The 24,120-nt window shown below is 30.9% G+C and overlaps 1 protein-coding gene across 1 annotated transcript in view; it reads left to right on the top strand.

The window, feature by feature from the left end:
- The window catches only part of LOC108690426 (protein split ends), a 30,043-nt gene extending 5,979 nt beyond the window's left edge, over positions 1 to 24,064 (top strand). The window contains exons 2-8 of the mRNA XM_018197713.1: positions 18,094 to 18,156; positions 19,291 to 19,358; positions 20,584 to 20,701; positions 22,676 to 22,844; positions 22,961 to 23,103; positions 23,499 to 23,629; positions 23,713 to 24,064. Of these exons, the coding sequence (XP_018053202.1) occupies positions 18,094 to 18,156; positions 19,291 to 19,358; positions 20,584 to 20,701; positions 22,676 to 22,844; positions 22,961 to 23,103; positions 23,499 to 23,629; positions 23,713 to 24,064 (1,044 nt within the window). The remainder of the gene's footprint in view (positions 1 to 18,093; positions 18,157 to 19,290; positions 19,359 to 20,583; positions 20,702 to 22,675; positions 22,845 to 22,960; positions 23,104 to 23,498; positions 23,630 to 23,712) is intronic.
- The last annotated feature ends 56 nt before the right edge of the window (positions 24,065 to 24,120 follow it).

Below are 24,120 nucleotides of genomic sequence, written 5' to 3'. Positions count from 1 at the left end.
ACTTATTCCTGAAAATAACTCGAGTCACATTTTTTATATCATCTTTATTTCGAAATAATCTGGGAAAAAATGTTTCATATATGATTATATATAATTATATATAAAATATATCCATATATATTGTATAACATTTTTTCCTAGGAAGGAAACGATATAATTTTTTGCATACATCTCAAATATTCAATTCTCATTTCCTCTCTCTGATTCAAAATTATAAATATTTTAACAAAATCATATTACCGCGAGAATGCTGCGTATTTTATATTTTATTTTTCTAAAACAAAGTGAAATATGCAGCAGTATGAATGAATTTTTACACTAATTTGATATTTTCGAAAATGCGAATAATTTATCTTGATGATCGAAGATTATTTCTCGAATATTTTCTCACGTTGTAAATATATAGCCTTCTATCAAATGTGCATGAGAACGCAGATTTGCATTTGTGTACAGTGTTGTTTCTGACTGTCTGAGAAAAACAGACTCAATTTAGTTACTCGGGTTCCATTATAGGACAGCTTGGAACAAAACAAAATGAATAGAATGGGAAAAGGCGGACAGCAGACAAGTTCGCGCATCCTTCGGACCTCGGACAACAATCACAAATGTATAATGTATAATGTTATCGGGTGTACTCTCGGAGTTTGTAATAAAGGTCTGAAATAATGACCTCCCCGAAAACATAAAAAGAACAAATGTCGTCTATTCGTGTCTATTCCTGACTATAGGCTCGCGTCCTTTGTAAAGAAACATTAATAAGACGCTAATGTCTTTGGCGTTCATTTTCGGACAAATAAACGCAAATCTATACGATGCTAATTGCATCTTGACATTATCGAATGTATTTGAAAACTTTTTTTATGCTAAATTAATGAATTGATGTGGAGTACAAAGCCAATGTAAAATAAGGAATAATTGAATAGCCAATATGCAAAAGTATATAAAAAAATTAAAAAAAGGAAATAGATTACCTCTTGGTTACGAATTTTAAAAATATGGAAAATAGTTGCAAACTATAAAAAAGTCTAATTGTAAGTCTAATTGTAAAAGAAATTAAATCCTACTATCGTAGAGAGAAAAGATGTTAAATCTGTAAATTCTGTTACAATTACACTTATATTTATCAGTATTTAATAAAAATGATAAATACTTTATTCTAAAATCAACTAAAATATTTCGCTAGCTGCAAAAATGTATTCTATTTTAATAGAAATTGTATTTTTTATGTTATATTATACTACAGCATATTATTATGTTTTGTTAACTAAAACATGAATTTTTAATAAACACAAATAATGAATATTTCTTAATTAAAAAAAAAGATTTTATTGACAACATTGAATAAGAAATACTATTTCAGCTTTTGTTCTTTCAAAAAATATTTCAAGTGGAAATAATGACTTTTTCTAATGGGTTACTCAATTTATCTGTTATTCGACAAAGCTGTCATCATTTCATCGATTGATATTACAAGACAAGCTGCAGAGAAAAATGAGAGTATTATGTTAGTGCTTTGGGACATATCCTGTAGTAAACTTTACTCAAGATAAATGATTCGAAGAATGAAAAGGAAATATGAATGATAGAGACAGAGTATAGAGGAAGTACTTGTCCGAGTTTTTCTTCACATGTACACGTAATGTAACCATCATAGGGTGCACACGCGAATTGCTCGAGTCTAAGCATGTTCAACAACGAGAACAAAGAAGGATCGATATCCACAACGCCGGCGGTGGCGGTGGAGGTGGTAGTACGTTTCGTGTTTCGTTTCTCATTTCCGTAGAGGACAATGCTCCCAACGATGCAAGGATCGAATGGTCGATACATAGCAGCGATTTTAGCAGCGCGGAAACCACCGACGTTAGTTCGTTTCATCGATTCGCAAAGTATATGAACGACGACGATAACCGCGAGAGACAGTTCTATTTCTTCGTTAGCTGGCAAAGAAATTTCGCGCGAATATTAAGAAATTACGAAATCTATCTATAAGCTCGGTCTTTATCCATTATATTCTATACAGAAATTTTTATACTATACGGCTAATTTTAATACTAAAAAAGTTAATAATAATTTTGTAAATATTAAAAACATTGAATAATAGTGCTTCTAATTCTGAATTTGACATATGTAGGTTTTCTGGATCCATTCAATTACATATTCTTGAGTTGATAGTAAATCTATTAGTGGGTCTATTTTAATAAAAATAATTAGAAAATTGAATTGTTTGACAAAGAAATTTATAATTTATAATGGAGAATCAATTATAAATTTCCATGTCCAAATTAAACAATTCAATTTTCTTTATGTTATATCTACAATTTAGATTATTCTTATTAAAATAAACTTAACATTAATTTTTTTTAATACAAGTTTTCATTTTGCTTCCTTGAAATTAATCAACATATATTAAATGGGTCTTACAATCATCAGAAATTGTATTAATATTAAAAATAAGCAATTAATTACTATATACCTTTCAATATTAAAATTTTTGTAGACAGTAATTGAACTTACGAATTTTTAAGCACTTTGCAAAAAAGATGCGAAAATAGAAATGTCTATCAGTTATAGAGAAAAGAACAAAGCAAAATCATAAAATTAATAAATTAATAAATTAATAAATTTAAATTTTGAAAACGGACAAATTTAATTCTCGAAAAAAATTGTTTTTAAACTAATAAATTCTAAATAATAGTGAAAATGAACAGAAACTTCAGACATGCTGTATATGTATAACCATAATAAAATATAGCTGGTAACGATACTCGAGGGAGCTTCTTCCCAAGAGAGAAGGAACCAACACCGAGCACGGTCGAACGTGCTGAAGCGTAGACTGCGAAAACCGCCTTACACCTTCCATGTAACGTGGTCTTTCAAGACTAGGGTCATCTATAACCCTGGCCATTGGATTCTTATCGACCTGCCCGTCGTACTGAATTTTTCAGTGTACATGTCGGGTTGATTGACCGCCGGCCAGATCCCACAGAGTCTATGTCGTTCGTGATTCTAAGACTTACCGTATTTTCAACCCTGTCGATTTTCCTCAACGTCTCTTTCTTGAGAGAGAGAGAGAGAGAGAGAGAGAGAGAGAGAGAGAGAGAGAGAGAGAGACAGAGAGAGAGAGAAAGGGAATTCTCTTTTCCGCTTTAAAAGGCAATGCGCGATTTTTTCGCTTTCTACGCTTGATTACATTCATTGCTCATTCTACGAAATGTATTCCGAAATCGAACAATGCAGTTTGACGGTACGCGATCGTGAAAGGTCACGGTGCTATCTTCCAGATGAGTCAGGGAATGTTTCTGTCGTACATAAATCATCTTATCGATCCTTGAAATTGCATTCCGAGCACTGAATATGTTATATTGTTCTGTCTACAGTTCGTCTAACTAGTGTTATTGTTTCATTCTATATACTTCAATAGTCCACATTTCATGTTTTTCAGAATCGCTGACATGTTATATCTTTAAAAGAACTTATAATACAACCATACTGACAAAATTTAATTAAAGAGTTATCGTGAACTGATTTTAGAAGTCTTTCGCAAGATATTTCGAGAAAGTTACTTTCGTAAAAGAACGGAAAAGTTATCTTCATCTAATAAGCATTAAAAACGGCAGAGAGAATTTTCTCAGCGACGACATGCAATTGACTTGTTTCGAAACTTAAGTTCGGCCAGCAAGTTCTATGAAGTTGAACGAGTTTCGCGGAACCATACTTACTTAAGAAGACGAACTATGGGTATCTATAAGAGATAAAATTCTTAAACATTATTAACGGAGACAAACGTATATTAATTTAGTTATTAATCTTTAAAAACATAAGAAAATAGTCGTGAGAGAATCATTGCGTTCATAATTCTAGAATGGTGTAGAATAAGAGCAATACAAAGCGATTCATTCGGGATTCCTTTAAATTTTTCCAACTTTTTTCTGCATGCGCCTGGTTCTTCATTGATATTCCCTCAAGCTGTCATTTGTAATTTTTAATATGAGCACGTGCTCCTCTTGTTCAAAGGGTATATGATTCCAAAGGTTTCCTCATCGATTACCCAAGATGGAAAATAATAAAATTCTTTGGCCTTGAAATTTACATATCTCGAAGGCAGGATGCAGAGGAAATAACACGAAAATTGCAAGTTGCTTCCTCGATTATTAGCGTTTTTATTCTGATATTTTATTTTAGCTTTCTATACTTTTTCACGCTACATAAAAACATTATTATAAGATATAGATATTAAATTTAATTAATCAATATCAATTTATTTGCGATTAGTATTGTACGCTTGTATATAACTCTTCACGCTCATAAAAGAGGCAATGTATATTAGTAATATAAATATAAATCAAATATATACCTACAAAAATTTGAAGTTATTTTTTCCATATGTCGTTTGGCATAAAAGTGAATATTCGTATTAGTATTTCAGCAAATCACGTTCTGCTATTGCAAAATTCGGTCACATATTTCATCTGTTATAAATGTATAGTCTATAGTAACTATATCATGTTGACGTTTACTCATAGAGCATTGACAATTAAAGCTAGAGTTAGAAGTTAGAACGATAAATGTTGTAAACAACGTGCTATCTGGCACGAGATCACAGTGTTTGACATTAAAATAGTCGGTACAAGTTAGTTATTTTCTTTTTAACTTATCACAATTTAGTTCGAACTTTTCAATATTATTGCTATATCAAACAATGTTCTATTACGGACTCTGTTTATTTGTTTGTTATTTTGAGGAAAAAACTTCCATTGTCACTTTAGTAATTCTCCAAAAAAAAAGTAACCAATTGAGACCATGAATCGTTTATAGAGAATACTGAAGTAACGGGAATACAGAAGCTTTCTCGCAAATATATAAGAGTTACAAAAAAATATTTTTTATATTTTCCCACTGTCAAGTCTTTATCCAAGATAATTATCCTGGCAGAAGCGATCGAAAATCATTCGCCTCTTAATCTGGTTCATCCAAATTAAGATTAACGTATGATAACGTTCATTTATCAAGTTTGTGACTTGTCAAATTCATGGCGTACGGTGACCGTGAGTTCGTGCTTAAATAAAATTTGCCCCGATACTTGGTATCAGCTGCGTAACCCATGTAAGCCTCAGGTTTCCACACGCAATTTGCCAAGATCCCGGGTCGCCATTTTGGGCACCGACTTGCAGGAAATCCATAAGGGTTCTCTACTGATTCCGCGTAATAACGCCACGCTCGATTGTGTCCACAGGTAACTAAAGAGAAAACAATGATTTATTTTTAGCGAAACTTGTGACGATGATGTAGATGCTTCAAAACGCAATATTAACTCTCTAATGTTGACTCCAAAATTTGTAATATTTCAGTTACTGATAGAGTTTGTGAGACCCATCTCAAATACAGCACTAAATATTCTATGAATATTTTTATAAAATACCAATTCCTAATGTAGCAATATTTCAAACGAATGTTTTATGAATATTAGGATTGAATAGAAGTAAAATAATATTACTATATTTTTATCATGTTTACTTATTTTAAAAAACCCTATTATAAATTTAAATTTCGTTCATTTTGAACAGTTACAGCTGCTTGAATTTTATAATTCGTAGTGCTATGAATTTTTATTCCGACTAAATACATAGAATATTCTATTGAGAAATTCATATCCGTAATAAAAAGAACATTCATAGAATGTTTCTCAAAATATAGAGTTAATAAATTGCGTGTACATAGTGTACCAACTTTATAATATGTATAAGATGATTCAGACATATATAAAAATACATAGAATATTGTATAAAATATTATATAAAATATTCTATACATATTCGTAGAACATTTATAATTGTGTCATTTAAATGTTATGAAGATATTATTAATGTTTGACAATATTTTCAGTATTTATTGAATGAGTACTCTAAATAAACATTTGTAAAACATTTCTATAGTATATTTATGTACTGGATTTAATATATGTCAATTAAAAGGCATCAATAAATTTTAAGGAACTCTTATATTAAAAAGAATGAATTGCTAAGTTTATTTTAATATTAAAGCAAATAAAATGATGGTTTTCTATAATATGTGATTTATTATAATATGCAGTTTATTATACAATAATATATGATGATTTTCCAATATACAATATTTTACATTTTCAAAAAATTAGCGATTATACTATTCGATAGAGCAAAATTTCAGTTTTCAAAATCTATATATTTTTTATTGCGATATAATGTTTTTTAACAAAGTTATGAACAATCAAAGTCAGAATTCTTTTTTTTTTACTTAATCCGCGAATAACTCAGGAACAAAAAATTGTAGGAACATTATTAAAAAACGATTTTGTAGAGAAAACTTCAAGCTTTCATGATAGTAAAAAATTTTCTTAGTTTTGTTTGGGAACGCGACCAAAGTTAGACCAAAGTTAGAAGAAAATTTTTCATTTTTTCAGCTAATAATTCTGTATGTATAAAAATTACCAAACTACATAAACTAAATTACATAAACTAAAAAATATAATAAATTTTTGAAAATAAAATTTTCAAGTTTTAAAATTCTTTTTTAAATTTAAATTTCATTTTTAATGAAATTACGGCTGCTCTTATTAGTAATACAGAAAAACATCACTTTATTTGCATCAATCTAATAACAATAATTCAAGTTTTGTTGATGTAACATAAAGAATATAATTGAGTGGATTCAATACATCCGTCAGTTCTGGAGGGTTAAAAGAGGTAATGAGATATTTCGAGAAAGAAAGATCTCGACAATAGTGAGAAAGCGTGCTCGACATCGTAATGAGTTACTCACTGTATTGATTTATGAGTCTCCTGAAGCCCATGCGAACGATGCTCTTCAAATCACAGCCAGGTTGTCGTCTCACGCCACCATTCGGGTAAAAATCGACGTGACCAAGTGGATTTGGAAATCCAAAATTGCCGCCATCAGTATGAATGACATCAACGAAGACAGCGTCGGCCCATGTCAAGTGACCGTCCTCACCGGTATTCATGTACAATGGATAAGCCGGGTCCAATCCAGTAATTCTACCTATCTAAAAGCGCGTTTCTCAAATACACACACACACACACACACACACATTTAACATATAGTCTGTCGGTCTCGTCGATATCGCATCTCGATTGAAACTCCTGGCACTAATGCAGTTCCGATAATGCGGCCTTCGATTAGTCGAGCAAACGGTGCAATGCGGTGTAACTGTGATGATCGTTATTAGCGGATTCTACAGTATCTAACCTTTCGAGGTGCCAAAGCTTTTCCCATAAAACCAGCAACTTCCGCGCCCAAACTGAAGCCGATCACATGAATTTTGGATAAAGATACAGCTTTCTGTGCGTCGAGCCAACTTATCATGTGTGCTAAGTAAGGTCCGACAACCTTGGCATTTCTCACTGCTGTTATGTACCATGGTAAGACTGCTAGTTTAGGCCAGTTTATCAATATCACGTTATAGTGCCCACGACGTAGATAAGCTGAAACAAAGAGTAAATTAGATTCATAAAATAAATGTTTAAATTATAAAGCTATATATTAAACTGTTATAAATTAATGAGAAACTGTAGAAACAAAAACTCTGAAATATTAAAATCTTTGTACATATAAAAAAAGATAAAAAAGGGATCGTTCAATCGCTTCACTCGATAATGTAAACCGTGTTTGTAAAAATTAAAAGGAAACCAAACAAGCAGAAAGTAAAATTCCTCTTTTTTAATCAAATAAACAAAGCGGTTTTAAGCCACTATTTTTCAAAGCTGAAACAAAAGATCATTTTTATATCATAAAACTATATATCAAATTTTTAATATAAATTATTAAATAATAGAAAAATAAATAATTTTAAAGTATTACAGCCTTTCTACACATAAGAAATATATCATTCAAAAAGAAAAAAAAATCATCGTTCTCTTGATAACTTGATCATAAACGGGATTTGTAGAAATTTAAAAAACAATCAAATGAACAAGAAATAGATTTTTTTTAAACAAGAAATGAATAAAGACAATTCCTTTGGGGCCACTAAAAATTGAATTGGATCAATTTGTGCGCTGAAGAGTGGAAAACTTCACAATTTACTGTGTAAATTATGGTGTCCACTATTCGTCATTCTGACAGTCTCATGAGGTTTAGCAAGGTAGATCATGTAGTTACTAATGGATTTAGCCTATTCGCTCACCATGAACTTTACGAGCGGAAAGAAAAACGAAGACATGGCGATGATTTTTAAGAAGCTATTTTCGCATTCAGAGCGATACGTCGCTGTAGCATCACGCGCCTACCAAGAAGCTGAAAATGGCCACATACATTTATCATCATCATCGAAGTTTCGTGAAACAAATTCAAATTTATGTCAAAAATTTTTCAGATATTCTTAAAACTTTTTCCGTGAGTGAAGCGCTGTCGAGTTTGGCAGAACGCTATTTTTCCTTATGCATTTATGTCAAAGCCTTTTCCGCGAACAATAACTTTGTATGCGACATGCTGCTTATCGGTTTTGGATATTTATAAGGTACGTACCATTTCGTATACTAATGGGACCTTTTCCTGAACTACTGTCGCTGTATCCGTGAATGTAAATAATAGTCGGGTGTTCATCGTTGAAATTACTCTTTCGCAGCGTTGTGACATCATTAAAATCCAATACATTCGGATACGTTGGATTCCGCCTGTCGTAGATTAATGCGAAACGCAAGAAAAATAAATGCAAGAAATTAATGCAAGAAAAATGTGCTATGATGCGCAAAATTTGTGGAATTTAATATAATCGATGATGATTCGTTGTTTTGCGAACTATCAGAAAACTAATCTTCAAATTCTAATTAATGATTAATTAACGATTTAGCTTACATCTTTCTAAACAAAACTAATAGATAAACAAAATTTCTAACATAATTATCTAAACATAATTATTATTAATTCCGTTTAATATCCTTAGTCTTAATATAACGATAGGTAACGTAGGATATTAAATTACAATTAAAGCGTTTGTGGAATAGGTACATTATTGCGTGAACAGTAATTCTGATTCATGCACATGTACCTGGTATACAATAGAAATTGGACGTCCCGATTCAATTGGATGGGGCAGCAATAGAAGCACGTACCGGTCGGAAGCAGAGTCAGATGCAATATAGTGTCCCCTGTAACAAAAGTGACGAGATAATACCTTTAACGGAAATTTGATGAACTAATCAATTTCAATCTCGCGATCATATAAGATGTATGTATTCTTCAATTGAAGAATTACAAATAGCAAATATTAAATTCAGTTTATGGTACTTTTATTTTTCAATTGATTCAGCCAGGTTAAAAAATCCATTTGATAAATATCGTCAGCACATAATATATTTCAAAAGCCCTATTGGCTGAATCCTCTACGTTTCTGTCTTCCGTATTAAATTGTGCATAAAGCTAACGACAACGACGGTCGGCCTCGACCAATCACCGCGGTCGTCGTCATTGAACCTAGCGATGGTCACGTAATGTCGCGTGTCGTATGGCCGACGGAGATTGTCGGTGCGCGATACTCACCCTATCGAAGAATCCCTTTAGTTCCCCTCGTCGTGCAAAATGTTTGCACGCGGAACACAGCCAGGAACATTGCTCGGTTTCGCGGACACGCGAAAGCACTTATATTTATATAAAAGGTAAATATATTTCTAGCTGTGTTTCCTAGCTGTGTTAATTTCCTTTGTGTTCATTTCATTTAATCCTCTGGAGTTGCCAATAGTTAATAATTACTAATATCGTGAATGTATAAAGGCACTTCCAACGTTTGCCAACGCCAACATTAATAAATATATGTAAAATATATTATAGGAGTTTTTATACACCTACAGCAACAGTAACAATACCATACATAATTATTTATATTGAACGTAGCTCAATATTTAGCCAATGTATGCAAAGTTGGTATATACAATGGCTACTACAATGGCTGTTTATACCATGAATTTAGGTCGCAACCTATAACCTAAATTTGGCCTAAATTATTTAGGTCCTTTGCTCTTGTAAATACTTAAGAGAGATAACTTGACCTGGTAGAATTCAGTTTTTGATGATCTGATCTGAAATAAATGGCCTGTAATTTCAGTGTAAATGCGCGCTATGCAATCATCATTTATTAATCAAAATGACATAAAAAATGAATAGACTATTTATTAGTAAGTATATTTTAATAAAAAATATACTTTTAATAAAAATAATCTAAAGTTGCAAATATAGCTTAAAGAAAATTGAATTGTTTGACAAAGAAATTCATTCTTGACAAAGAAATTTATAATTGAATGAGTCTAATAAGGCCGGTCTTACTAATTTCGATAACTTAATTGGCCGATTAAATATTGCCAATTGCAAGATTTAAAAAAATCCTTTTCTGGCGAGATACCGAATACTCATAAACTAGTATATACTCTACTACTAGTAATACTAGTAATACTCTCGGCTGATTCGCGATTGAGAAATTTTAAAAAGGACTTATGCTGTTATTATCACATCATTTTTCACAGCTGTCAGAAAATTAGGTTATGTTTTTAGTTTTGCAGTTGGCAATACTGAAATTTAATCGACCGAATAGCTTAATCGGAGTTGGTGAGACCGGGCCACAGATCCACGTCAGCTCTAGATTAAGATACGCTTCTTTGTCAAGGGGAATTACCGTCTCTTTCAATCATTAACATTTTAATAATCTGTACAAAAAAAACAATTTTGTTGAAAGATTTAAAATTTTGTTGGATACAGATCTGAAAATAATTTTGTTTAAGCATCAAAATATTTTTTTCTGGTTGCTAGAATATAAAAATTTTTTGCAGCATTGCTCATTATTTCTTATTTTCCAACATAATTATTTTGATGGTTTAATAAAATTATTTTCTGTATTCAGTAAAATTTTAAATCATTCAGTAAAATCGTTTTTTCCAGTAGAATCTACGTTTCTGATTAAATTCTGATTGAGCTATTGTATTCAAATGAGTTAATCGAACAATGAACGTCATAACTTCCATGTGAAGTATAAACTCAAGAAGAAACACACCAAAGCATCTTGTATCTATTGGATTGGAACTTAAGTTCGTAACATTACAAAAAATTCAAACAGCTCTAATTTCATTAAAAATGCACGAAATTTAAATTAGAAAAGGATTTTAAGATCTTTACTTTCACGGTTATTCTGTCTTTTAAGTTTTTGTAAGTTTGATAATTTTTTCATACTGAAAATACGAGTTGAATAAAATGGGAAATTTTCTTCTCATTTTGTGGGTTTGTCACGTATCCTCCCCAAAAAAATTGAGAAAATTTTCGACTTTTTAACACAATAATTTAAAGATTTTGTTAAAATTGTTTTAAAAATAAAATTGTTTTTTTAAATGCTCTGGATCTTTTGTTACTGAGTTATCGCGAATTATATAAAAGAAGCGTTTTGCCTTTGATTTCTCATAATTCCGTTAAGAATCATTGTTTCGCAATTCAAGAAATATATTTTTAAAACTAAAATTTTACTCTAACAAATTGTCAAAATTTTTTTAAAAACGTGATGCAAATAAAGTAATGCTACGAACTTTTGTTCCAATTCAATATATCTCGTTGTTTGATAGCGTGTATCAACACAACGTCAAGGAAAACATAAGAATTTGCTGTTTTTTCTACTTGGACAACGCACGTGATGTCGTGTTCCGATGTAATTAAGCTTGCACGGAAAACGTTAAGTGGCTGTCGAGTTTGCTTGTCCGCTTGCACTTCGCAACCCCTTATACCCAGCGAGCGCTAGAGCATTGAAAAGAATGACTTTTTACGAAAATTTATAATCGAACAACAATTTTTATAATTTATGAAAAAATATTTTTTAAGTATTCACATTATAAAAATAAATAAATAAATAAATAAATATTATTATTACTCGACGGTACAGCAAATGTTTGAAATCCAAATTTTAACTCATGATATTTACTGGTTGCAAAACTGTATGTAACACACTTGAATGATCAAGGCAGAACAAACAATTTTTACGATTAGTGAAAGCCTCTAAATATAATTTACGACTTGGAGTGTGAGGATTTATTTCACGATTGCGTAACGGGATAATTAAACATATTTTCAAGTAGCCTCTTGAGAAATAGGTCACCGTTTACACTTTCGTCATGATAATTCACGATGCTTTTTTATACCTGGCTGCTCACGCTCAAAACATTGTACCGCAGAAAATCGTGACCAATGATTATATCAACGCGAGGATTGACGCTACCACAGGATCTGTTCGTGAAAGAAACTTTTATGATCGGAGAAACGTTATCTTTTCCAACAAACCGTTAGCAGGTGAACGGGGATAATATAGAGATTGGACTTTTGCAATGTCGGTCATCGTCTTATGCACAACCGTTACAGCAAAACGTCAGACACTTTTTATTATCGACATAATCAACATTACTAAGCAACAACTATGCGCCTTCGTGATTTGCACCGGTTTGATGACGCTGCACCGAGAATACATTTCACACGACGCTATTCTTCGAACAGTGGGAATGTTTGCGGTATCGCCGAAACAAAGACCACAATATCTTTTAACGTGACAATCCTAGAGAAAGATAGATAAAGAGTTTATTAACCTTCACTGTATATACATTTTTTTTAGTCTGTAGCTCGTTAACGTTCGACGTGTTTTCTTAAAATGGATTAAATGATTTAAAAAAATTCATGTAATTTTCTTAGCTATTTCAAATGAAAGATTTGCACATAATTTTACAAATCTATTTGTTCAAATATTTTATTTTTGCAAATATAAATCAAAATGTGAGTACGATATATTTAAAAATGCGTAATTTTTGAATAAATCAATAAAATCTAATCATTAAAATGTATTTTACTTATAATAAAAATAGTACAAAGTTCGAAAAAGATCATTTTCTTATTTATACGATATGCATGGTCATTTATGTTCGCGTTTGGATTTCGAACATCCGTTTAGCGAGAAATAACGCAGACAATCACAGGTTTTCACGGACACCTTTCTCTAACCCTATCAGGATTGGATTAAAGTTTTTGTTATCCCTTTGCAGTAAAATTCTTGCCGCTCCCATTCAATTCTCCAACAATCATGTGTTCATATATATAACGAATAGAAAAAAAAGATTTCTGCAAGGATAGAAGTAGCTTAATTTTCTAAGCTACTTTTATCTTTGCAGAAATCTTTTTTTTTATTACGTATATAGTATGCATGTGTACATTTTATTTTTTACATTTAAACTTTACGTGCTTTTTTCATTAATTGTACAATTATAATCAGTTTCGTGATTAAGCTCTGCTGCAATACATAATAATGCTAGTTTTTCACTCGTCCTACAAACAAGGACCTTTGACCTAAACAGTTTGACATCATCATACAAAGAAAAATTCGAGATATAATATTTACATTCATACAGGAAATACAGAATAAGAAAATCTTGTTCGTGAGATATTTTGCATTCGAACGCTGATATTTCTTTTAGTGTGCGCAAATGTGCACCAAGATGCAAATGTGTACCAAGATGCAAATGTGCTAATATTCAATATCTAGCGTCACTTCTAGATCATCGAGATCTCTGAAATTGCATCCCTGGTAATGATGGTCTCTAATCAGAGAGTCATATTAGCATCGTAAGATATTACTTGAGACACTCTTGAAATAAGAACGGATATGAATACCGACCGAAAATCGTGAAATTCGAATCTAATAATTGTTGGATAATTTTCTTAATCATTCGCGTCTAACAAAAAATGATAGTTATATTTTAGAACTTCTTTAAAAAAAATTCCGCCTCTCTCCCCCCCTAAACCTACCGTCCCTAAACATAACTTAAATTAGTCTATAGTCTACAGTGTTAATTACACTCCGCAAGTTTTTTTAGGAGAACGGCCCGACTCACTTATTTTCAAAATATTCATAAAGGCCATTACGCATATTAAAATTTTAGTCGTAAAATTACAAATCAATCACCAAATCATCAAAATTGCAATCTTTCACGTTTTAAAACGCTTGATTGTAATTAGGCGATATTCTTATGGTCTTACGATTATAACTAAAATTTTTCTACGTATGATGTCTTTAATTTAATTTAATTAAAAAATTGTCTGGATGTAAATGATCTTCGTTTACACAGAAGATTAATATCCTTTCTTTCAGGAAATTGTTTATACCGAGAAAAAAATAGTTTATTTGACTAAATTAATCGATTCCTGCGGCTAACGTAATATTTTTTGCAATAAATTAAATTATTTATAGTTCTTAAAGATACTTACATTAGCATCAAATTATTAATATATTTTTAAGATGCTTATTAGTATAAAAAATTATGTCAATTTAATAATTAATATGTGATATTACTATTCTAGTTTTGTTCATGATTGCGTTTCCAAGAGACCGAAAGATTTCGCGATTTGCAGAATTGGAAATGTATAATAAATTCATTCTGAAATATTTAAGATCCATTTTAGCCGAAGATAGTTTATTTCTATTAATTGATTTAATATAATTTACCTTTATTTCTTTTGAGAGATGAAGAATATATGAACATATAATATGTATTTAAATCTACCTATTATATTTGATTTAGATATATATATTCTTCAATGAAGGAAAGAGTCTAAAGTTGTCACTAAATTAATTTAAATAAACAATTAATTTAGTCAAATGAATAACTTTTTTTCATAAGAATATACAGATAATCGAAATAAAACGTATAAAGAAAAATAACGTAGAATAGGAAAAATAATATAAGAGAAAAGAAATCACAATTTTCGGCTAAAGATTGATTAAAAATATTAGCTTAATAATATTCATATGCAAATCTGCAAATACGTTTCCTTTTATAAAATGCGCGCCGATTCGATTTGTTGGACTTAAAACTCAATTATAAATTAAAGCTGGAAATAACATCATAAATCATATTGATCGTCAATTTAATAACAATAGCAATAAACCTCTTAAAACAGTGTAAAAAACAATTTATTTATTGCGATAAATATCCTACATTTCACAATCAGTCAAGGTTTGAATCTAGAACTCTTGACTTTCCGGATGGACGTTTTATCGTATACAAAATAATACATATAAAATTATAAATACAAAAAATAAAATTCTTTCGATTTATTTTTTGATATTTAATTTCTACAATTAAAAATAATATAAATAATTCATAAATTATAAATAAAAAAAACAAAGGAGATAAATAAAAATAAAATAAAATAAAGCGATAATAAAAAATATAAGATACAAACAGAAACAAATAAAGAGCGTAATGAAAAGAAAAATAATTAATATAGTAAGAAATCAAACATACATATGAGCAGCCGAATGGAAAGACTAATGCAAGAAAGAGAGAAAGAGCCATTTCAAAATATCGTGCAACTCATAAATTATATTGTTTAAGACTCGTACATGAAATGAATTTTGCGGTGCGTTGTATTAAATTGCTATTAAGTTTAAGGGGTCACTGGATATAATAGTTGTCAACGACGACCTTTAACTTTAAGTCAGGTGAAAGCATGCATGTCCTCGATTCTCGCACTAGTTACACCGGACGACTTGCAATATAAAAAAAAGGGCCCGCACTTTAATTCTGCTGTGGAAGGCTCGAGTTATCTCAAGAAAGGATGCCACGTGGCGTACCGCCGTATCAGAAATTTATCGTAGCGTACAACTAACCGCGTGAATGTATTTTCCGTATAGAATGCGTTACGCGTCCTGATTACCTGATTTCAAATTATATTAAATTTCTCGAGCGATCTTGTCCGTTCCGGTTGGATGAGAACCATAAGAAGCGATGCACCGTGCCGAATATGGTCACGCCGGCTATTTACAATTAAAATAACTAATCAAGATTTGATCGATTGATAGAGTACAAGAACAGAAAGAGGGTCCAAAATATTAAAAAAAATAATTATTTAATATTAAATAGTCAATTATTCGCTTGCGCAGTCGGACATATTACGAAAATAAATGCTCCCGTTACGAAATAGCATGTTTGCCAAATTCGTTAATTTCTTGTTTAACGAATCATCCATCATTGCTAATTACCACCAGAGTCCAGTTGCATTTGTGGCACTTTTATTACTCATTAACATCATTAGTATAAATCACGCCGGCACATGTACGGTCGCCTATAATTAATGAAACGGAATTGCGCTTAACACGATCATGTGCGCCGTTTGTATGAAAAATTCATGCGAATAATTGTATGATCTAATTTTGATCCGAAATTGATTTGTTTGATTTGAAGAATATTTTTACGTTAAATATATATACATATATACAAACACTGTTTCTTACATCTGACTCTCACTCGTATATCTTCTTTTGAGTTAATTGCACGTTTTGATAAATTATATAGGAGAATATAATTGTATAACAAAATATTAGTACATACACAAGATTATCAAATATAATTATTGAGAAGAGTATTAGAGAAATATTAATATGCATTTAATTACTTTACAACATTCATGAAATTTCATGAAAATAACTGGCACTCGCGAGAATTAGAAAAAATATCAAACAAATTTGCACATTGATAATAATTTACCTCTTCGAACAATATACAAATGACAGAGCATAGGCACGAGAAAAGATGGGAGCATTGTCGAGCACCCGAAAGTTTCAAATGACGCACTGCACTTGGGAGCCTTTTACTGTATCGTCTTACGCCAGATTCGAGAGGAAACTGGCAGGAATCAGCAGTAGCTGATCATTTTGTAGTTGTTCTCATGCCTTTATCTCGTGAGCATAACGATCTACTTTTCTTCATGTTTAATGCTAACCAGTAATGCTAACCGTAACATGTTATGTTAGATAATAATTGATGCGATATTATAAAGTTGTTTTAATTATTGCGCTTCCGGTTTGTGAAACTTTTCACATCGTTAGATCGAGAACAAAAGAACTTTTTATTTGTGCGAAAATAATGTTCTTATTTCTAGAAGAGAGAGCAAAAGATTTTTTTTCGTGCAATACTTTTTTCTACATTTGAGAGGAAAGTGTAGTATTTGTGATTATAATTACACGATAAAATAATTATAATTAAAAATTCTGTTTCTCTATACTTATTATCTTATAATGTTAGTAATAATAATTATATTTTAAATAATAATTATATATTTAAAAAAAATATACAGGGTATCCCCGTAAAGATTTAACAACGCTTAAGTGTAAATTTCTGAGATCATTTTAAAATGAAAATTCTAATATCAGAATATCGAGGAGAAATAATAATTTTTTAATTATAAACATTTAAAATCAGTAAATCCTACAGTCTTAATATTTGTGTATTCTTAAAAAAAAAAGTTATCGAATGCGAAACTGATTCGCCGAAGCGATCGTTAAATTTTACAGATTTTTAAAAATACATAACTCGAATGGAATCGTAGGTGTCATACAATGCAAAGTGCTATGACAGTAAGGACTTGTACAGTTAGCACTGAAATAATTATAATTTAAAATTAAATTATAGTAATTTTTATCTCACAAAAAAAATACCAGAAGTATTCATCCAGTTTTTCGATGCCAATTTTTTTAGTGATTCTTAAAGCCAAAACCAAATATATGTGACACGATTGTCACAGCGTCATTGTGCGGTTTTATTCTCGTTATTCGAGTTATTAGAGTTATATATTTTTAAAAATCTGTAAAATTTAACGATTGCTTCGGCGAATCGGTTTCGCATTCGAGGTTCGGTAACTTTTTTTTTAAATGTATTTAATGTGTTTATTACTTCTTTCAAATAATAAAAATACTTACGGATATTACAATATAAATTTTTGTAATAATAAATTGCTATCTTTTGGATAGCAATTTATAGCAATAGAAACTGCTAACAATAAGAGACAATTAACATAGAATACACACATGAGGACAAGAATAATCCTGCGCATATCTTTTTTTTTAATACTATGAATATCGACATAAACACTAACAATAATCTCTGTCCTCTTCCTAAAAAAAATTCAGATTCTTAGTGACAGTCTTACAATAGCGTGTTGACAGACATTTTTATTGTCGGACCAAAATTAAATTACATTTGTTTATATAATATCACTATAAAAGAAATTGTTTTTCTTTTTCAGGACAAATTGCTCACAAAACTAGAAGAAAACGAACCAGAGTTGGCATCTTCACAGGAAGATGAGGTAAGAAACGAATCGAAAGTGATAGCACGAATAAGAACACATATTTTCTTAAAGCGATATTTGCAAGTTATAAGTTGTCTAATTGACTATTCTGAAATGATGAAATGAAATTGAATAGTGAAATTTCCTTTTCTCCTAATCGACTTTATTATGGATATAAAAAGAAACTAACTCTTTCCATCTCAATTGGCATCGATTAATACAGTCGTTATTTTTTTCTGTTAATCCTACACTTTGAGATTCTTTTAGATTGATTGTGTAATGATTTTTGTCTTCTCTATATCTAACATATATTTTTATCGATATCTATATTATTATGAAATTCATTTTTATATATTCATTTTATTTATAAATATAGAAACAAAGCATATTTTTTGAAAGATTACATCAAAGTTTTCGTGCTTACCATAAAATATACTTCAAATATATTATACATTCATAAAATTTACAAGATATTTTAAAAAATAAACGCACATTTTATAAATTATAATCTATATTAATATAAACATTATATAATTCTGTAGAATACTAAAGATATTGTATCTATCTTCTCGGTTCGTTGCGTAATGTTACGCTAGATTGGATCATTAGGCTACATGATGAAGAAAATAACAGAGTATCTGTATCGTGCAAAATATAGTCGGTCATCCGGAAAAGTCGCAATTTCCGAACGAATTGGCCGCCCAGTCGATCGCAAAAGTCGATTAACGACGATGACAAAGTGGCGGTTGCAACCCTTCGATTTCTAACATGTTCGCCCACTCTCTTGTCTCGAGTTATTAATATTTCGATTAAAGTGACGCCTAATTACGTTAAGTCGATTATGGCAGCCTATCGCGGCAGCCATCCCGATTGCTAAACAACAACGTGTTACATCGTTCTGGGATTTAATGACATTACACATGTAAGCGCGTAAAAACTATGTAAATAAAATAAAAGTTAGCTTCGTGATGAACATGAATAAAAGCGGCTGTATGATCTTTTCTTTTTGCTCTTCCGCGATTTTTTCCCAATAAGAGATAATTTTCCTAGTATTAACATATATGTGATTACCAATAAAGATTATCAATAAAGATTACCGTTCAACGTATTCGCATGCGTTCAATCAATGCGCCTCTTTATTTTTTTTTCCAGTGCGTCATATGTGTGAATGCGAGGGCGACGATGCAGACTGCGCCATGTGGGCATCGAGTGGTTTGCAGGTGAGTGAATGAGCTTAATGTAAGCATAGATTTGCGCGTCTAAATATTTTAAATGAATTTATTAATTTTTCAGTAATCCTATAAGTTAAGTTTTATTGAAACTGCGATATTAGGAGGCAGGGTTGGGTAGTGCTAAGTTAAAAAGATAAAAGTTAAGTTAAAAAGTTAATTAATTTTAATTTAACTTAGTTACATTTTAGACTCTTAACTTTTTAACTTTATTTAGTTACATTTTATCCATAACTATTTATTTTTTATTTTATTTTTTTTAAGTCTCAGACATAATACGCGGTAATAGCGATAGCTTAAAATGACATAAAAATTGTAAAAGAGAGCAAATTTACTAGGTGTTAACCATTGAAATTATAAATATTATAGTGAATTTGCTCATTTTTATGATTTTCACCTCATTTCAAATTACACAATCAAGATCCCAGATTTCAATCTGTCAGAAACCGTGTATTTCGATTTATCTAGTTTTTGATAGGTTGAAATCTATTATTTCTTATTATTAAAATATAATATCAATACTATCTTCGGCTCAATGGCTGTTCAGTGCAGAAGGATTCATTTTGTAAGACTGAAACCCTGGAATCTTGGAATAAAAAAATAAAAAAAAAACAAATTTAACTTTTAACTTTTCAATTACTTTTTTTTATTAACTTAGCTAATTAACTTTTAATTCAATTAATTAGAAATTAACTTGTATCTTAACTAACTTAAATTCTTTTCAAGGTTGTTAACTTTAACTTAACTTAGTTAAAAAAAAAAGTTAACTTTCCAACCCAAAATGTTTTTAATGTTTTTTATCCTGTAAATATTAATTAAAATTAATACAGTAATATTACACTTGTAATTTTACACTCTACTAATGTAAGTGTTATGTAATAACACGTACATTATATTACATTTACATTGTTGTGTGAAATTAATGTTCTATCTCTTTAATTGGTATTTAGTACTACAGTTGTAAAAACTAGATTGGTTTTTAGTTCTCCAAAGATTAGACTTTTTTACTTATAGGATTTCTAGAATGACCTGTTCAAATGCATTCTGTGTGCGTATGTGCGTATGTGTATTTTCTTTTTATTACAATGAAAATAGGCAATAATTATTTTTCACGTTAGTGTTGCGACTATATTTAATCTATTTTACATTTTAGAAGACTTCTTTTAATTTTGGCTTTATTTATTTCGGCTTCATATCCGTTTTCGCTGTTTTGCAGACGCTGCTTTGTCAAGACGATACAAATGGCGGTGTCTCAGAGGCTTTTGCCACTGAGATGCGTTATATGCAGAGCGAAAATCCTACGATTGAAGCAGACTTACATTCCTCCGCGTGATGTAAGTGATAATAGTATCCGTTTCATCTCAGATTTTTCGTATTTGAATACACATGTTAATTACTTGTCCCTCGTTTATATCCTTTAGCATTTAAAAAATTTCTTGAATTTATTTTTACACGCTATTTTTAATATTATACTTTAATTTTACACCGTTTCCTTACAACTTTGTTTCATTCGTGTACATACAAATCAATAAATTTCACACTCACCACATGATCGTGACGAAATCACTGCTAATTGAGCGAAATTCTTAAATATGGCAAATATGGCAAATTTGTGTAACACAGAATTTGTGTAACAAATTAAAAAACAACCTCGATAAATCGAAATTTGCTGAAAATATTGTGCCGCATTCTAGATATCATTCATGATGTATCTTTTTTTACGTACGATTAACTGTCAAAACACACTGTGTGTTTCGGCATGTTGCTAATTATTCTTTAAATATAAAATAATTTATACTCACAAAAATGTAACTTTTATAAATAAATTTTCATTCCAGTATATCATATCCAGAGAGCATCAAACATGTCTAAAACATGTCTAGAATACGCAACATAAACTGAAAGTAACATCAATATTATAATTTCAATATTATAATTTAATAAAACTCTACAATATAATAATAAATGTAATATAATACATAGCGTTACATAATAGTTATATTGTGGAGTGCGAAAATATAACATTGACATTATGTTACTTTCAATTTGAGTCAAGTTTCAACTGAAAAGACGTCATTAAAATTTTTTTAGGACATCATGTCTTTATAATGTTTTATATCACAATTCCTAATTCTGGCAAGAAATCTGGGTAAATCTTTAGACTATGGGATCCCTCCTCCAATAACCTTGACCTTGATATCCTGAGTGACCTTCAATAAGTTTTAGTCATCGCTCGTCCTTTATTAAAAAGTTATTAACAAAAAAAGTTTGAAAAATAACGTCTTATTTCGGCTATATAAGATCAGAAATTGTTCTAAACTATATACACTTACTGCACTCCACCTGTCCTATTGCTTAGTGGCGCACAGACCTTCCACGCAAGTTCACTGCTTTAGCAGAAAATTTGTGTAAATATATAGTTTAGGGGAAGGTTAGGATTAGGTTAGATTATTACCCATAGATATAATATATAATAACTTAATCCTAACCAAACTATGTATCGTAAACCATGTATACAGAGTAAAACAGGAAAACATTTTCTGTTCTAAGAACAAAAATTATATAAGAAAGTATGAAAGTCGTGCGCCTCCAAGCAAGGAAGGGGAGGTGGAATAGGAGTCATTTCTTGTGGAAAGTTGTAAAATATACTTTAAAGCACAAAATTTCTGTTTTATATAGTGAAAAAGAGATATTGTATACGTTTTTTCTTAAAGAGATATTGTATACATTTTTTTTTGTTAATAACTTTTTAATGAAGGCTTTTTAGCGACGGTTAAAACTTGGAGATTATTCAGGGTCAGAACATGTCAAGGTCAAGGAGGGAAGATCCCCTAATCTAAAGATTTACCGAAATTTTGTTTTATAGACTTATTATTATAACCATTCTAGATTATTTCGCTAGGAGAAATAAAATCGATTATGCATTGTAAAATCATTTTTGTTGAAAAAAGCGCTTTCTCGAAGTTTGTTTTCTCAATTGTCGATAATGACTTGAGAATAGGTACAAGTTTACTCTTTGGCCATGTTGTGCGCTGTTATCGCTCGCTAGCTTCTTTCTACCTTACTTTTACTCTATATAATCTGTATTCTTTTCTATTTTATGAGTTACTTTTGGCTACAAGTTTATTTCTGCTATCGTTTTAATTTTTTCTGTTATCGTTTATTGTTTCCAATTAATCAATCAAAGAAAACTCATATCATTATTCAATTTCATTAAATTTAGAAAAAAACTCATGCAATGTATTTAGTAGAATTGTGATATCTGTGATTTCTTGACTTCCAATATTTACAATAGTTTTAACTTATAGTATTTGCCGGGTAAATCTTGGATATTCCCTCAAAGCTCGTCAGAATATAACATGGGCACAGGAGCCGGTATGTCTAGATCTGCTAGCAGGTGGGGAACCGCAACTACTAGAAGTGTACCAGCCTCTGCCTCTTTATACTCGATGGCCAGCGGTTCGTCATCAGTTTCTGGTTTGTAATAGTCTTCATAAATTGCTAATAATATACAAATTACTATGAAGATTTAAATATATTATAAAGGATATACTACAAAGAAATATACTACTTTCAAATTTCAATTCACGTAGGAGTGTCTTCCGTTTCTTCGGCAACTTCCTCGACCGCGCGTAGCATCTCTCTCAGCAAACCGACTAGGGCAACGAGGATACGACAACCCACAGGCGCCACTCTCAGACGTTCCCAGACGCAATCAATGAAAATGCGAATTCAAGTTAGTAGCTTATCATAATATTCGATGTAAAATACATTTCATATTTTTTTATGTAAAGTAAGTATGATAATCCGATTTCGAGAATGCTATATTTTTCAAAATAAATTTTCTAGAATATATGGAAAGAATTTTGCTGACGTATTTAGAAATTTAGATACAAATTTAAAAATAATTTGATTAAACTAATAAACAATTAAAAATTCAAACAGGATGAGCAATGTTATAAAAAATGTTGACATTCTAATGTTTGGACTTTCTAATTTTTAAATAAAATTATTTTCGAATGTATAAGGTATACTTCACTAAATGTTTAGATTATATCTCAGCAAAATCGGTTTTTTTTTCATATATGTATATGTAAATCGGCGGAATAATTAATTTATGAAAATTTGTAGTCATACCAAGATCCTATTCAACAAATCCCCGAAGAGGAGGAAAATTTGCGGGAAAATCGGGAACGCCGATTGCCCCCCATCCGTGAATTCCAGAGGGATTATCGTGCTGGTAAAGCCTCCACTAGAATCAGGTATCTTTGCAATCGTCAATTTCAGCAATCGACCGAGAGATTCGCCAAGCGACAGATTCGTGACGCAATTGACGCGTTTACAGATGTGCTCACAAGATTGTGACACAGATGGATATACCGCCGAGCTCAAGAAGCATATCCGCTATTACATCGTCGGCATCATCGGCATCGTCGTGCAACCGCGCCATGTCTAAACGACCAATGACAATGCCGAAGGTGTCGGTGGTCCAAGAGGTGCAGAAGTCAAAGAAAGAAAAGGAACAGGAGAAGGAACGCGAAAAAGCAGAGAAGGCCCGACAGAAGGAAGAAGAGAAGGCCGAAAAAACTAGACAGAAGGAAGCCAAGAAGCTGGCGAAGGAAGAGAAGAAGAGAGCGAAGAAAGAAACAAAAGCACGGCGGAAGGAAGCCGAGGAAGTTCCTCTTTTGACGGACTAAAAGTAAGGTTTGACTGATAGAATAAAAGTCTCATGACATCGAACATAATGCAGCTG

This window comes from Atta colombica, unplaced genomic scaffold (assembly GCF_001594045.1).
Source record: "Atta colombica isolate Treedump-2 unplaced genomic scaffold, Acol1.0 scaffold321, whole genome shotgun sequence".
Lineage (NCBI taxonomy): Eukaryota > Metazoa > Arthropoda > Insecta > Hymenoptera > Formicidae > Atta > Atta colombica.
The sequence above is the reverse complement of the archived record's forward strand: the minus strand, read 5'-3'. Positions and strand labels throughout refer to the sequence as shown.